Raw genomic sequence first — 13,705 nt, 5'->3', positions numbered from 1 at the left:
AGCCTTGGGCGACATAGTTTAGTGTGTGGTGTCCCTGCTCATGGCAGGGGGGTTGGAACTAAATGATCTTAAGGTCCTTTCCAACCCTAACTATTCTATGATTTTATGATTCTACAGTGGAGTTATTTGCTCTTCAAGATGATCTGACCTACGTTCAGCAAAAGCAATATCCTCTTTGAACACCCACGTGTTCCAGAAATCTGATACTTACAACTCAAGAACATATTGTAAATGAAATATAACGTTACCAAAAAAAAAAAAAAAAAAAAAAGAAAAATAATCAAGATTTACAACAGTGAAGATCCTTTAATTTTCTCTTAGCAGCTGTTTCTAAATCCCTTTGAACTGCTCTGTAACTTCAAACCAGACACTCAGTACTCTGCCTCCTTCCTCTCCCTTGATGTTATCACTTCAGCCACAGATTAAACCTTGTTTTAAAAACACTGATATTATACAACTTATGTGGAAATGCCATGAACCATAGAAGTAAAAGACTGAGCCTTAACATTCAGGAGAGCAGCACAACCTCTCTTGCCATCTCACCCCTTATAGAGTTGGAGGGTTGGGGTGCTTTTTCGTTTCTTTTGTTGTTCTTATGTTAAACATGAGCTTATCCCCCTAACCACATTCAACTGTACATTTTCTGAGGCTTCAGAATATCCCCCCCCCCACTCAAAAGAATCAAGGTTAGATAGAAGTTATTTAATACAAGGTCCTTTTGGAGCCCACCATCAAAGGGTGGTTATCCAGGAGTAGTCATCTTCCTCGATCTTGATGTTTTCTTGTCTTTGTCTTTTTCTTCTTGTCGTCTGTTTTGGGTTTCAACGCACAGACACATGCAGACACACCAGCAATTGCTTTGGGTAAGTCAGTTCCTTTGTACCACTTGTTTTTCTCCTTATCATAAACCTGGACCGTTTTGGAGAAGACCGTTTCTTCCCAGCTATAGCCTCCGAGGATGTAAATCTTTCCTTCCCAAACTGCCACCCCTGACTCACTGTTTGCTTGCAGCAGAGGAGCAACTCTGGTCCACTGGTTACACTGAGGGCTGTAAGACTCCACACTCAGAATGTCAAAGCGAGCCATGGTTTCTATGTTGTCATCACTGCCACCGATGGAGTAGATGTGGTCCTGTAAGGTGCACATGCTGTGCCACCCTCGAGCAACAATCATTGGCCTCTTCTCCTCCCAGACATCCGTGCGGTAGTCATAACACAGCAGGTTTTTTCTGTAGGGGCCAATTTGGTAATCGTGGCCTCCTGAAATGTACACAAATTCCTTGAAGACTGTTCCAGCATGGCCGTAGGTAAACCTAGGACAGGAAACCAGAAACAATCTGGCTTAGTGCTTATGGATTTCACCAAGACACACAGTGTTCAACAGGGACTGTTACTAAAGAACAAAATAAACAGTAACTAAGGACAAAGGAATCCTTAATCCTCTTAGTTACCAAGTAACTATTCTCATCCACAGTGCTCCACCCTGTGCTGCAGAATGCTAAGGTATGACAGTCACTTTTGACGGCATCCTCTCCAGTGTGTCACACAAGAGAAGTAACCCATCCTGCTCTAGTTGGCATGGCCTTCACTCCCATTTTCCTGCTCCAGTGCTTGGGTTGGACCAGCCTGAGAGGGCCAGAGAGGAAAAAATCCACATTCAGCAAGGGCTGCTATGACAGAAAGAGGAAATAACCAGTAGCTATTAGCCAAGAAAGCTATTGCTGCCTACCCCTTCCACTAATGTCCACAGCCCAGTATATATGCTGTTATGATACACGCAAGTGTCCTTTTCACGAGTATTCCTCTGCTTTACCACTTCTATACAGGTGACAAATTTCTTTGGCCACCCCAAGACAAGGCAACAGACCCCAGTCAATCATAGTTCAGAGTCCACGTTCAAATTAAGACATAATGAGATGGCAGAACCAACACCACGTGTGCCGTTTCCACAGGGTAGAAAGAAAACCCTTTCATCAGCTATAATAAAGTCACTACAAACCTGATTTTTGAGGCTCTTCTTGACTTCGCACCAGGATATTCCCAACCAAACCCCTCTGAGCAATTAGAAGGAGAATGCTAAGGCCAAGGACAGCCTTCTCTTCTTTGAACATACCCTTCCTACACATGCCTTTTTCTGTTATTTGGGTGTGGGGTGTCAAAAGATGTAGCTGCAGCACCAGACACAGCAAACTGGCTCACACACTGGTACAAAAAGCCCAAACAATTTAATACCCATAGGGCTGCAGAGCAATATACTCCTCATGCTGCACTCACCAGCCTTTACTACCACCCGTTGTAGTCAAGGACTCAAGACAACTCAACCTCTATTTCAGGCAAAGCCACATTAGCATTACTTTAGCCTGGAATGCTTTTGAACCGTGTCTGAACATGCTCAAAACAAAGTGGATAGAAGCCTAACATGTTTTTATTTCGCATTGCTAATAGTTTCTCTCAGCAGTGAAAATGGTATCATAAGCTCTTCCACACACCTAAGTGCCAAGCACTTTTGTGCCAAAGGAAAAGCTGGAATAGAAAAGAAACCCCACATTTACCCCGAAAGCACAACAGTTCTGAGAAAAGCTAGAAGATGCTTATTATTCTAGATGCCTATGAAGCTTCTGATCCCTGATTGCTGTATGAATCAGATCTTTTAACAGGCTCCTGCTAAAAGAAACAGAGAAATCCTTGACACACTTGGCCTAAGAATGCTGAGTGACCAGGACAGACCTTTCAACTACAGGGACTAGAGCCCCATCCCTGGAGACCTTGTGGAGATGACTTCAGAACTGTACTGCTTCTTAGCCACACAGGAAAAAGAATGAAAGAATTAAAAAAGAAAAAAGAGAAAACTAGCCACAGTTATGAGACTTTATCCCAAAAAGCAACTCAAAAATTCCACAGCTCACAATCTGCCTAAACATGGAAACACATAACTCATGCTCGGTGCTTCTCTTTGACATGACACACCCTCAGCAATGCTCTCCAGCTTTCACACCTCTCCGAAAAGCTGTGACAGGTGAAGTGTGCATAGCTGCTGCTCCACCTTGTTTGTGGTCTCTTATGGACAAGAACCAGGAGCTTATGTCTCCAGTGGCACCCAGTGTGGTTGCTGGAGTCTTTGGCTTCTCTATGTAAACAGGGATGGGTCTTAAGAAGTAGACTGTCTATCTGAGAAGTGGAATGGACAACTTGAATTAATCTCCTTTCTCAAATTGCACCAGATTTTAAACCCACATCTAACCAGTAAGCCACCTGGAGGACGTGCAGCATGCTCCACTGCAGAGGCAGTGTCAAGTAACATGTGGTTTTGAGGAGCCAGGAGAGCAGTGCAATGACATTGGATCCAGCACAAAGCCCAGGATTATTGTGCTGCTGATAACAATCACATTACATTCAGCATTTTAATTAAGATTAAAAATAAATGGCAGCAAGTTAAGGAAAACTTGAGTGACCTCTGTTGAAGTTTTGTTTTCCTACAGTAATTGCAAAGTGGGGTTCTGTAGAGGTAAACAATAAACAGACATTTTCTCTCAAGCACATGCATACAGCCTAGCATAGACAGCTACAGAAAAAGCTGATGCTTTTCTTTTTGCCTCAGTCAATGGCTATGCCTAGTGAACAGCAATAGCTACAAAAGTAATTTGAAAGAGGCAATCATATCTGAAGCATCAAATCGACCATCAATTTGTTATTTTTCAATGCAGGGAGAGTACTCATTGAAATACGCTGGAGGTGTTTCACTTTGCCTGGCTTCTGAAAAGCTCATCCAAAATTGCACATACCCTGCTTCGCACTGATAGAAAACTGAATGAAATATAATACACAAGTTGAGAAAAATCAATCGGGATCCTCTCTGCAAGCCCTAGGCATTTCTAAACACAAAACACAACAGGAAACTTCAATACAGTGGGTACAGACATCCTCCAACAGAAAGCATCGAGTGTTCTGCAGTGTTACCAGTAAGTGATCAGAAGAAGACAGAGGCATTAAAGAGAAAAGAATTTCAGTTTAGAACAACTGCTAGAGCCAGTCGCCGATTCTGAATGACTTACTTGATACAGTGCTGCAAACTTTCAGTTTCTGACCCAGTAACACCACTCAGTAAATGCTATAGAATCTACCACTAATTTTCTTGCACAGAAGAACACTTGGCCGGGCTCAATAAAGCTTTGGGAATGCCCTGCTCCAGCCAAAGTCCAGGTGAGCTGTGGTTGCTCTGAATCTCGGTGTCCACCTGCTGCAACCCTGCAAGGTTATTCATGACACAACTAGCAGAGCAGATACCATCACTCCTTAACCTGTCCCAACACATTTCCTCTCACAATTGCTTTCAGTTGTTCCACCAAACTTTAACCTAGGGCCACTCAATTAATTTCACTGATGTCTGCAGCAGGCTTTCTTTCATGGTCTATTCAAGATGAGAACACATTGCACCAACTCCTGCTCTGCCAAGCTTGTCAGCCACGACTGCTCCCTTCCGGGCTAGAAACTGTGGCAGCAAATGCTCTCGAAGAGCCTGGGAAAATGGTGAAAACAAAACACAGGACCTCTGTGAAGAATGGGAAAAGTATCCCACAACCAAAGACCCTAATGAGAGTCAGGCAAAATTCACTTGTAGCAGGCTTGGATCTGGTCCACCCTTCAGATAGCTTGGCTGAAGTTTTCCACATTAAGCATCTGCCTCAAGAGGTTGTGTTTTCTTCTGCACTAAGGCAGCAGTACTTCAATCAAAACAGCTCAGCTCCTTCCAAGGAGCTGGTTAGGCAAAACAACAAGTTGATTTGACCATGTTGGGTGGGAAGAGACTTGGGAGAAGAAGAGACAAAAAAGAGCTTGCAAAGCCCTTCCTTAGGGGAGTGTGACTGTGCCTGGGTACAGCAACACAGACACAGGATTTGGCAGCAGACAGGAGGCGTGTATCAAGAACGCAACCACAGCCTTTCCCCTGGAAATCTCCACAAACATGGCAAGCATTAACCCTTTGGAAGAAAAAAACAAAACCATTTTCTGGATGCTCAGACTGGTAGCTGTAACAAATACTATCTCTGAGAGTCCAGTTCCACACAGCTCAAATTGAACTATACAAGTCTACTCCCCAGAATGACCTCAACACATGCCCATCACTCCAGGGAATGGTCTTCTAGGCAGTCCCTACCCTGCTTCTGGTGGCCATACACCCAAGAGGACAAAAGAACCCTCACAAAATGCAGGAAAGAAGGCAGCTATGGAGGCAGCTATGATGGGACATGCTGCCTGATCAGGGAATCGGAACTGGAGCTTCTGATTTCCCCTATCCCCTTCACGGGGATGCTGCTAAAATAGGGCCAGGGAAGATGGTATTTGAGTGAAAACAGCATCTAAAATCGCTCTGAGGAACAAAACCATGTGGTGGGGAGAAAAACAGATTGGCTCAAGGGCATGTTGAAGGGAAGGTAGGAGTACACACAAGGAGCTGTAGCTAACATGCTTTCTTCTGGTCTTGAATAGAGAACAAATTTCTTTCTCATCCTTCCTGCACTGCCTGCAAAGTGACGCGAGGTACATCATGAAAGGACTTCCAGATCCCTTCCCTGAGCTGCTCTGCTCTCTGAGCTCAAGCAGCCTGCCCCTGCATTCAGAAAGGTTCCTTCCTTTGTCCAACTCTGTACTAATTTTTGCCTTTTGCAACCTGCATAACATACTTTTTGCTTTACTCTTTCTGTGCAGGGAAGTGGTTGTTGCGAACAATAAGCTGCGCAGGCAAGAGTTCTCCAAAAGGACAAAGAGGGCTGAAAAGACAGAAAAGCTGAAGGTACTAAGTGATCATTAAGATCTAACTAAAGACATATTAACATGCAAGAGAGCAGCTGCATGGAAAACTGGGAAACTATCTAGTTCCCAAGAAACACTTGAGCTGGCTCAAGGGACAGTTAGCATGGGATGAGGACAGAGCAGGCAGAAAGAGAGGATGCAAAACTATGTTTTTGGGATGCAGCAATAACTTAAAGCAGTCACTGTACAGCCCAACCCTTCAGCTTAGTGACCAGCCAAGTCAGTTTAAGTAAGGTCTACCCCATAAGGGGGACTTTTGCCTAGTCCAAGTGGATCAGCTATGCAGTCTAATGAAAAATTAACATGCCCTATGTTCAAGTTCACTTTTATATGCTGCAGCTGTGAAATTCCCAAAGCTGTAAAATTCCCAAAACTGTGAAGTTCCCAAAGCTACACTCAGGTAGCAGGAAGAACATGCAATAACTGCCTTTTCTCGGACAGCTTGCAGTCTGGTTGCTTAAGCCAATTGTGCAAGCTTCCCCGGGATCATTTATGAGAAAAAATATCCATACCTGTTCTAAGGCTGTTTCTCTAACATCATGCAAGGCAGTCAGGTCACATCTACACTTCTTAGAAGAATGTTTAAATGATAAAAAAAGCTGTGCTACAATTTCTATGAGATGTTACTGGCATCTCACAGGTCACCCCAGTTAACAAAAAGGCTTAGAACTGAAGATGCTCTTGTACACAGCTTCCCAGGAAAACAAGTGTGTTGTTTAGCCTTGACTGCTCGATCTGCCTGTGTGAGCAGAAATGAAGTGGATAGAAGCACCCTAGTTCTGAAGAGCACTTGAGCCCAGCTGTTAGCGTGGATCACACTCGCATTGCAGCACCAGCCCAAAATAGAACTGAGCAACAGGCGCCTCTGACTATGCAGCTCTGCGGCTGAGGGAACAAGGGAAAGAAGCCTCAACTCAGAAATCAGATTGCAATTATCTTGTTCGTGATGCCATTAAGAAAGCAAGGGCTGCTGCTGCTGCTGCTGCCGCCACGGGGTTCAGACACGAAAACACCATCCACACAGCCAATACTCCTGTAATTTCCATGGATGTCAACTATTACTAAACCTGAATAGCTGCAAATTAAATGGTATCCTACCATTCTTACAAAATCACCACTCAAACATTGATTCAAAATACTAGCAATGTCCTGTGCTGCTGTTACAAGAAGAGCTGCAGTACTAAAACCTCTCAGAAGTAGAGCAGCTAAGTTTTAACTCAGGCTGAGAGAAAGAGAGGCCACATTTGCCAGGGTTACCTATTTGCAATACAGGTCAATGTGGTTTATCTGCAACAGCCAACCTGAGCAGCCAGAAATACCTCACAAGGAAAACCCTCACAGCAAGGTGACAAAGTAAGGCCAAATAAATTATAAAAGCCTTTGATCAGGATATAAACAGTGCCTCTGAAAAGATTCAGTTCCTGGGTGACCTCAGGAAAAACATTTTAAGAACATTAAAGCAGAATTATAAGAACTCTCCCTCCTGCCCTTCAGGTGTATCTCAGCATAAGTATTACAGCCAACCAAGCTGACATGAGGCACGCTTTTGTGGAAGAGCTGATTGCTCAAGTACCAAATGCTGGTATGGTTTGTTACTCGCAGATGCAATGTTGATTTCATACCCCCTTGCCTCCTTTCTAGAGATACCCATTCATCAGCTCTCTTTACAAGTGTTCTTCAAACACAGAATAGCTTTCCAAACATATCTATTACCTGGGCAAGCCTGCTATGTAAGACCACGAATCCTTCTGAGGGCTGTAAGTCTCGACTGAAGAAAGCGCTCCGTTTTCATTCCTGCCACCAACAGCTACCAGCATGTCAGTAATAGCTCCCAGGTAGAAATCTACACGGCGCTGTCTCATGGAGGCAACCTGTCAAAAAGAACAACATGCTGACATCTTCAAACATCTGGTAAGCAAGCTGACTGAAGTATATTCATGTCTAAGGATAGGTTAGTTGCTTCTTCCCATGTATTTGGAAAGAGGAGCTACTGGCTTTGACCATTACATTCATAAAATACTTTGATTTTTTCTGCAATAGCATGTTACATAGCATTCATTTCCAAAAAAAGGGACAACAGGAAGCATCTAAGAGACAGATTACTCTGTAAATTTTGTCTCACATAGTCCTTCTTCCAAAACTCTGCAAGAAACATACACTGGAATTACTCAAAACCACAACTGAACCACATGGGATTACTGGGTCATACTAGAATCTGCACTGGACACAGGGTTTTACAGCAGACTGGAAGTGAATAGCTTGTTCTAGGAGACATTTAGTACAGACACATTTGACAAGAATCAGAGACATTCTTTTTACATCAGACCCAGTTTTAATTTAATTGTATGTGCTCCTGCTTGAGAAAGATGAACTAAACAATCACCTCTCTAAGTCCATTGTAGCATTATTCCCCAAGTACTCTAAAGAGTTACAAGTGGATGCTGACCAAGAATTTCACAGATGAGGCATCCAAATCTCAAGTGAAGTTGAAAATCTGCCTCAAACTCTTCTGCTGTGTCTGTACACAAAGAATCCACGAAGGATTCAAGTAGCTGCTTTTTCAGCTTAAATAACTTGAATTCCCATTTGCAATGTTGAAAAAACTTCCCAGTTGCTATGTTGGCTATTCTAATGAGCCCTGCCCTTCCGAAAACAAACCAGTATAAACATAAAGGGCTTTAAACAGAGAAATAATACAGCTCAAGTCTCACCTTTATCCACTGGTTACAGCGAGGATCATACCTATATAGGAGATTTGAAGCTGCATCCCCTCCGTTGTCTCTTGAAAAGCTGCCTCCAGCTATAAAAATGAAGCCTCCCAAGACTGCAACACAGTGGTGACTTCGCCTGGCTGGGAGCGGGGTCTCTGCTACCCACTGCCCCTTTTTGGTGTCCAGGAAGCAGGTATCATCGCTCAGTTCCAGGCAGCGCTCTGAAACCTCCCCACCCACAAAGAGAAGCCTCTCCTCGCAGGTCCTCAGGGCTGTCCGCTTGTTCTGCAGCACTGGTTGAGCTGTGACATTGTTGTGATAGTTCACTGCCTCTTCTATGAACCCCTCACAGTTTGCTTCTTTGGGAAGAAGAGAGCAGACAGCAGGCTTGACTCGATGGAGGAGATCACTTTTAGGTATCAAAGGAAAATGAATGTTATCCAGAACCTGGTAAGCCTCGTTCTCCCTTTCTGGGTACTGAGTAAGCCACTGCAAGGCAGCCTGCAGCAAGTCGTGCTCACACTCCTGCTGCACGTTGCTGCTGTTCAGGTATTGGCACAACTTCTGCAAGGAAATGTTCTGCAGGAAGTCCGGGGTGAAAGACAGTGTGCCGAAGTTCTGCAGGATGAAAGAGTCAATGTAGGAGTCAAGGCGCTTTAGGTTGTAAATAGAGGCCAACTCTTGTAGGTACAAATAGTTCTCCTCGCTGACTTCATTCTCCAGGTACTCACAGCAGAAGTCAACCACCTTCCAGATCTGCAGCAGGTGAGCTGTTTCGAGCACATAGTCAATATTGCCTCCATCTAAAGACAGCTCACTGCCATAAAGGAAATCCACCACAGCCTTGAGTCCAATGTAAGAGGCTCCAAAAAGTTCAACCTCTTTTTGGTGGGCTTCTCGCATACCAATGGTGAACATGGAGTTGAAGTAGTCACTGCAAACGGCGAGGAGGTTCCGATGGGCAGGGACTCTCTGTTCATCCACCACAAGCACAATGTCACAGAAGAGGCCTCGGTGCCTCTGCTCGTTCAGGCTCTGAAGAACCAGACTGGAGTGGTCATCCCACCTGTACACCTGGAATAAACAAACACTATTAGGCGGGTGTTATCTTCACCAAGAAGATACCAAAGTACTTCCCCATCAGATCACGAGAGAAAGCTTAATTGTGGTGCACATTTATGATTAATTCTGACTTGAAACGGTTGGCAAGCAACATAGTACAAGCACCCAAGCCCCCTCACCTTCACGTTGAAAGGCCTATGCAGACTTTCACTGCTTCCTACTCCCCTTATGTATATATATAATTTACTCCCACCTCCTCCACAGTGCTGCATCTAAACCTCCTCCCTGATGATTTACACAGGCACAGTTTTCTGAAACTCTTCCACTCATTGTCTTTGAGACATCTTGCTGACATTTCCTTTCTTACTTGTCCCCCAAATGACTCCTTACAGAGTTCTTCTCAACTGAGTTACTCGCTAAATGTATTGTTTGGGTTAGTGCTTACTTGACAGCTACCCCCTCTTAAATCTTTTCAGAACTCTCCATTTCCAAGCTTGTTAGGGTAAAATCCCTCTTTCTTTCTGTGTTATTACAGGCACACACACTGCATTCAAAAATAATAGCTGTTTATTTATGTGCAAAGCCACACATGTGGGTAACTTACTCCCATAAGACTTCTACTTGCTTCCAGAAGCCAAGGTAATAGTATTCATTAAAACAAAAACTAAGTATTTTTCTTTTAAAGAAAGGGGAAAATGCCCTCAGAACATGTCCATTAAGAGCCCCTATGGGATGCGTCTGGTCCAGACATTCTTTCCACCAGCTCTGTACGTGCCACAGAGCTTTTGAGGCAACAGCGTTTGCCTCTTTCTCACAGACTCGCACTACTAGTCTTAAGAAGAACCAAAATGGAAATGTTTTGTTACCCCTTGAATGCCCTGCAGAACACGTATTGAAGGGGCTGGTCACCCCAGTATGTCAGGCAATGCAGCTTTTAGGGCCATCCTTCCAGAGGAATGGAATGCTTGATGGTACTGTCAGTTACCTTGTGATGTCTCTTAATAAAAGTCAAGTTAAGTTAAATGCAAATACATAACTTTAATTACTAAATCCAAACCAGGCAGTTGCAGAGCTTGTAAGAACATGCAAGAGAAATGAAAGGAGGTGGAAAGGAAGCACATCTTCAAGTTAGCTCTGAACAGTTCTGGCTGTAGGACCCCGGCTCTTGCCCAGTTCCATGCCTGCAGGCTGCATTCCCTGAAGTGACATCCTGAAAGGCATCTCAGCCCATATCTACATTGCAAACAGTCATGCAGATGACCTGAGGTCTCTTCATGGCTCTCAGGCATTCAACCTTTCCTTCACCAAACTGTTGCTTCTCCTAGAAATCCTAACTATCTGTGGCTTTCCTGGTTTCCCAAACAGAAAGCATATGATTAGTGCTGTCTGGCTAAGCCAATAATGGGTTGGTTAAACCATGGTGAGACAACCTTCTACCCACCTGGGTGGGAAAGGTTCAAGTCCTAGAGCCAAGATTTCTCCCCTGCATGCAACCCTTGCTCTAGATCTGCACTTGGTGTATATAATTTGGTAATTGTGCTTCTATCTGATGAGATAACCAGGATTGAGGCACGCTGCTCACCACTGGCCAGACGCGATGGCAGCCAATCTTCCCCAGCTAACACCAACACTGGGAGCCTCACCTCCTACGTCTGCCTTTTAGCAGTCGGTGGTACAGTGACAGGCATTCCACCAGAGACCCACATTAATAACCAAACGTGCTGCTCTTAGTGTGATAGACCAGCATATGCTCTTCTCTAAACAATGGAGACTAACCTGCCAAAAAGCCTTCTGTTGGAGTAACTTTGTACACGCAGGTGCACAGAGTTAAACCAATCTAAGTGAACAGGCTTAAATAATTACAAGTTTCCTGGGCCAAAACTTTTTAATTTCCCTTATACCCATTGCCTCATCACATCTCTGTACCTAAAAAGGGATCTATGGCATAAACAACAAAGTAACTTCGACTGAGGAGGAAAACTGCCAGAGATCTGTAACAGAAAAAAAATACAGGGTTTAAGGACCACAGAGTTTTCTATCTTCATTTTTTTGAGGTTGAGAAAAGGGCATCACACGAGAGCCCAAGCAGAGACGAGGGGATGGAGGAGATGGGAAGAAGAATAAATATGGTAAAGGACAAACCGCAGATCCGTGGCAACTATGATGAAGGACAGTGGATGAACAGACAATAACTAACATCTTATAGCACCCTCTTGTGCATCTGCCTCCTGGGGGACAGTTATTGGATTACATATTCCCTCTCGTCTCTGTAAATCGGCTGATCATTTCTCTCTAATATTCTCTTAATACACTATCGTGCATAACAAGATTACACCAGAACATAAGATTTGCCAGAAATCCCCATTTACTTGGCTGGATGTTGAGACAGCAGCATCATCCTGACCACAAACACACGCCCGACAACTTGTACTCCTAAAAGCCTTGTTGCCATGTAGAAATGCTGCTGCTTCAGGAATCAAGCATCAAATCGTGATGTATGGCATTGGATGGCCTCAGAATACATTAACATGTTTCAGCCTCTTAGCAAGTTCATTTGTTCAGCGAGAAAATAACAGAAGCTGAAAGATGCACGTTCCAAAACCCACACTAATTTTATACTAAACATGAACATCTTTCTCAAGCTATTTATATTCTGTAGAACAGCTTTAGCTTTATCCAGTAATTTTAAGTTTAACAGATAGTGACAGCTGCTGTCTCAGCAAGAAAATAAAACAATGCTGTCTAGTTAATTAATTTTGAATGTGATGAATTATTATTACGTTCAGACCAAACCACTTAAATGGCAGACAGGATCAGCACTCAAGGACAGATTACACTGGTAGGGATGCATTTAAAAATTAGCCCCATTTATCTTCTATCAATTGTATCGGAGCAGTATTTTAACTTCTTTTCAGATTCAAAGATCTAATTTCTTTCAGATTGTTAATGCAGTACCACTACCCATCAGTGATACAAATTAGATTTGTCTCGTTCAACTTTGATTAGACAGATACACAAGCACTGAAAAGTTTCTCTTTTCTAGCCGTTGCTGGTAGTACAAGGTACTTGCTCTGTAGCTTCTGCAACCTAGTGCTCACTCCAGATAAGAAAAGCGGTTTCTACTGGTATGAAACAATGTGAACATAATAATTGCAGTTGATATGTACATCTTGTACACTTTAGGCCATCATCCTGGTGACCTGCATAAAGAGCTACCTAAGGTGGACTTCTCTGGATTCCTAACTAAAATCAATGTACTTGTTCAGACAAAGATGCTGGGCAAAGAAAACCAGCCTCACAACCCGAACGAAACATCTTGAGTTCATCTGGGATAACCCCTGTTTGCAGGATCTAGACTCAATTTCATAGAAAACAAAGACTAAATCTAAAGAGCAATCCCAGCTTTGCTTCTGTGGCTCCCTTGAACTCTGCGAGACGGATCAGTGTGAAAAATCCCCAAAATAAATGCATTACCTTCAGTGACTGAATTTCTGGTGCAGAGAAAGCACTGTGCTGCGATGATGTGGGTTTCTTTTCTGAGTTATGAGTCACGACGAGCAGATGCCCGTTTGCTGTTGATTTTTCCTATTTTTTTTTTAAATCCCAACTTTTTCTATCAAAATATTTGAGCAGACAGATCACCATTTTCATACCTCTTTTTAAAAGCTCTGAATAGGCACATCCCTCCAGAACAGTTCATTCAAGGGAAAGCCCTTACTACACACATACACACACGATCCTTCTTGTTATTTGTGTAATCTGAGCGTTTTTTTGCAACACAAAACATACAAACCTTTGAGGACTCGCTTATCTTGTGTGGACGACAGATCCTGGTTTGCCTGGTTCCCTCCATGACAGCCTGCTCCGCAGTGCTTCTGGAACAAAAGCAAAGATGTTAGCAGCACACCAACCCTTTCAGGCTGCTGAAACCACGGCGCGATGAATAAATAGCGCAATTCGGAAGGCGTGCACATCCCAATCTGAAAATACCCGAGCTAAAAAAGGATGGGTTCATCGCTGTCTGATGCTGTTATTAACGCTCGGTCGTGTCAACAAGTTGGCTGTCGGGGTATAATCAAAGACCACCGCGTGTACTACGGATGTAAGTTGTGTACTCACCAG

General features: G+C 43.6%; 1 protein-coding gene across 1 annotated transcript; it reads right to left on the bottom strand.

Annotated features, from left to right (window-relative positions):
- Positions 1-599: 599 nt before the first annotated feature.
- Positions 600-13,436, bottom strand: KLHL36 (kelch-like family member 36). Its single transcript, XM_010024221.1, has 4 exons — positions 13,377-13,436; positions 8,522-9,595; positions 7,524-7,681; positions 600-1,312 (listed from the first exon to the last, which is right to left on the bottom strand). The coding sequence occupies exons 1-4, from the start codon at positions 13,434-13,436 to the stop codon at positions 757-759; spliced, it is 1,848 nt and encodes a 615-aa protein (XP_010022523.1). The 3' UTR covers positions 600-756.
- Between the last annotated feature and the right edge of the window lie 269 nt (positions 13,437-13,705).

This window comes from Nestor notabilis, unplaced genomic scaffold (genome assembly GCF_000696875.1).
Source record: "Nestor notabilis isolate BGI_N333 unplaced genomic scaffold, ASM69687v1 scaffold27991, whole genome shotgun sequence".
Lineage (NCBI taxonomy): Eukaryota > Metazoa > Chordata > Aves > Psittaciformes > Psittacidae > Nestor > Nestor notabilis.
The sequence above is the reverse complement of the archived record's forward strand: the minus strand, read 5'-3'. Positions and strand labels throughout refer to the sequence as shown.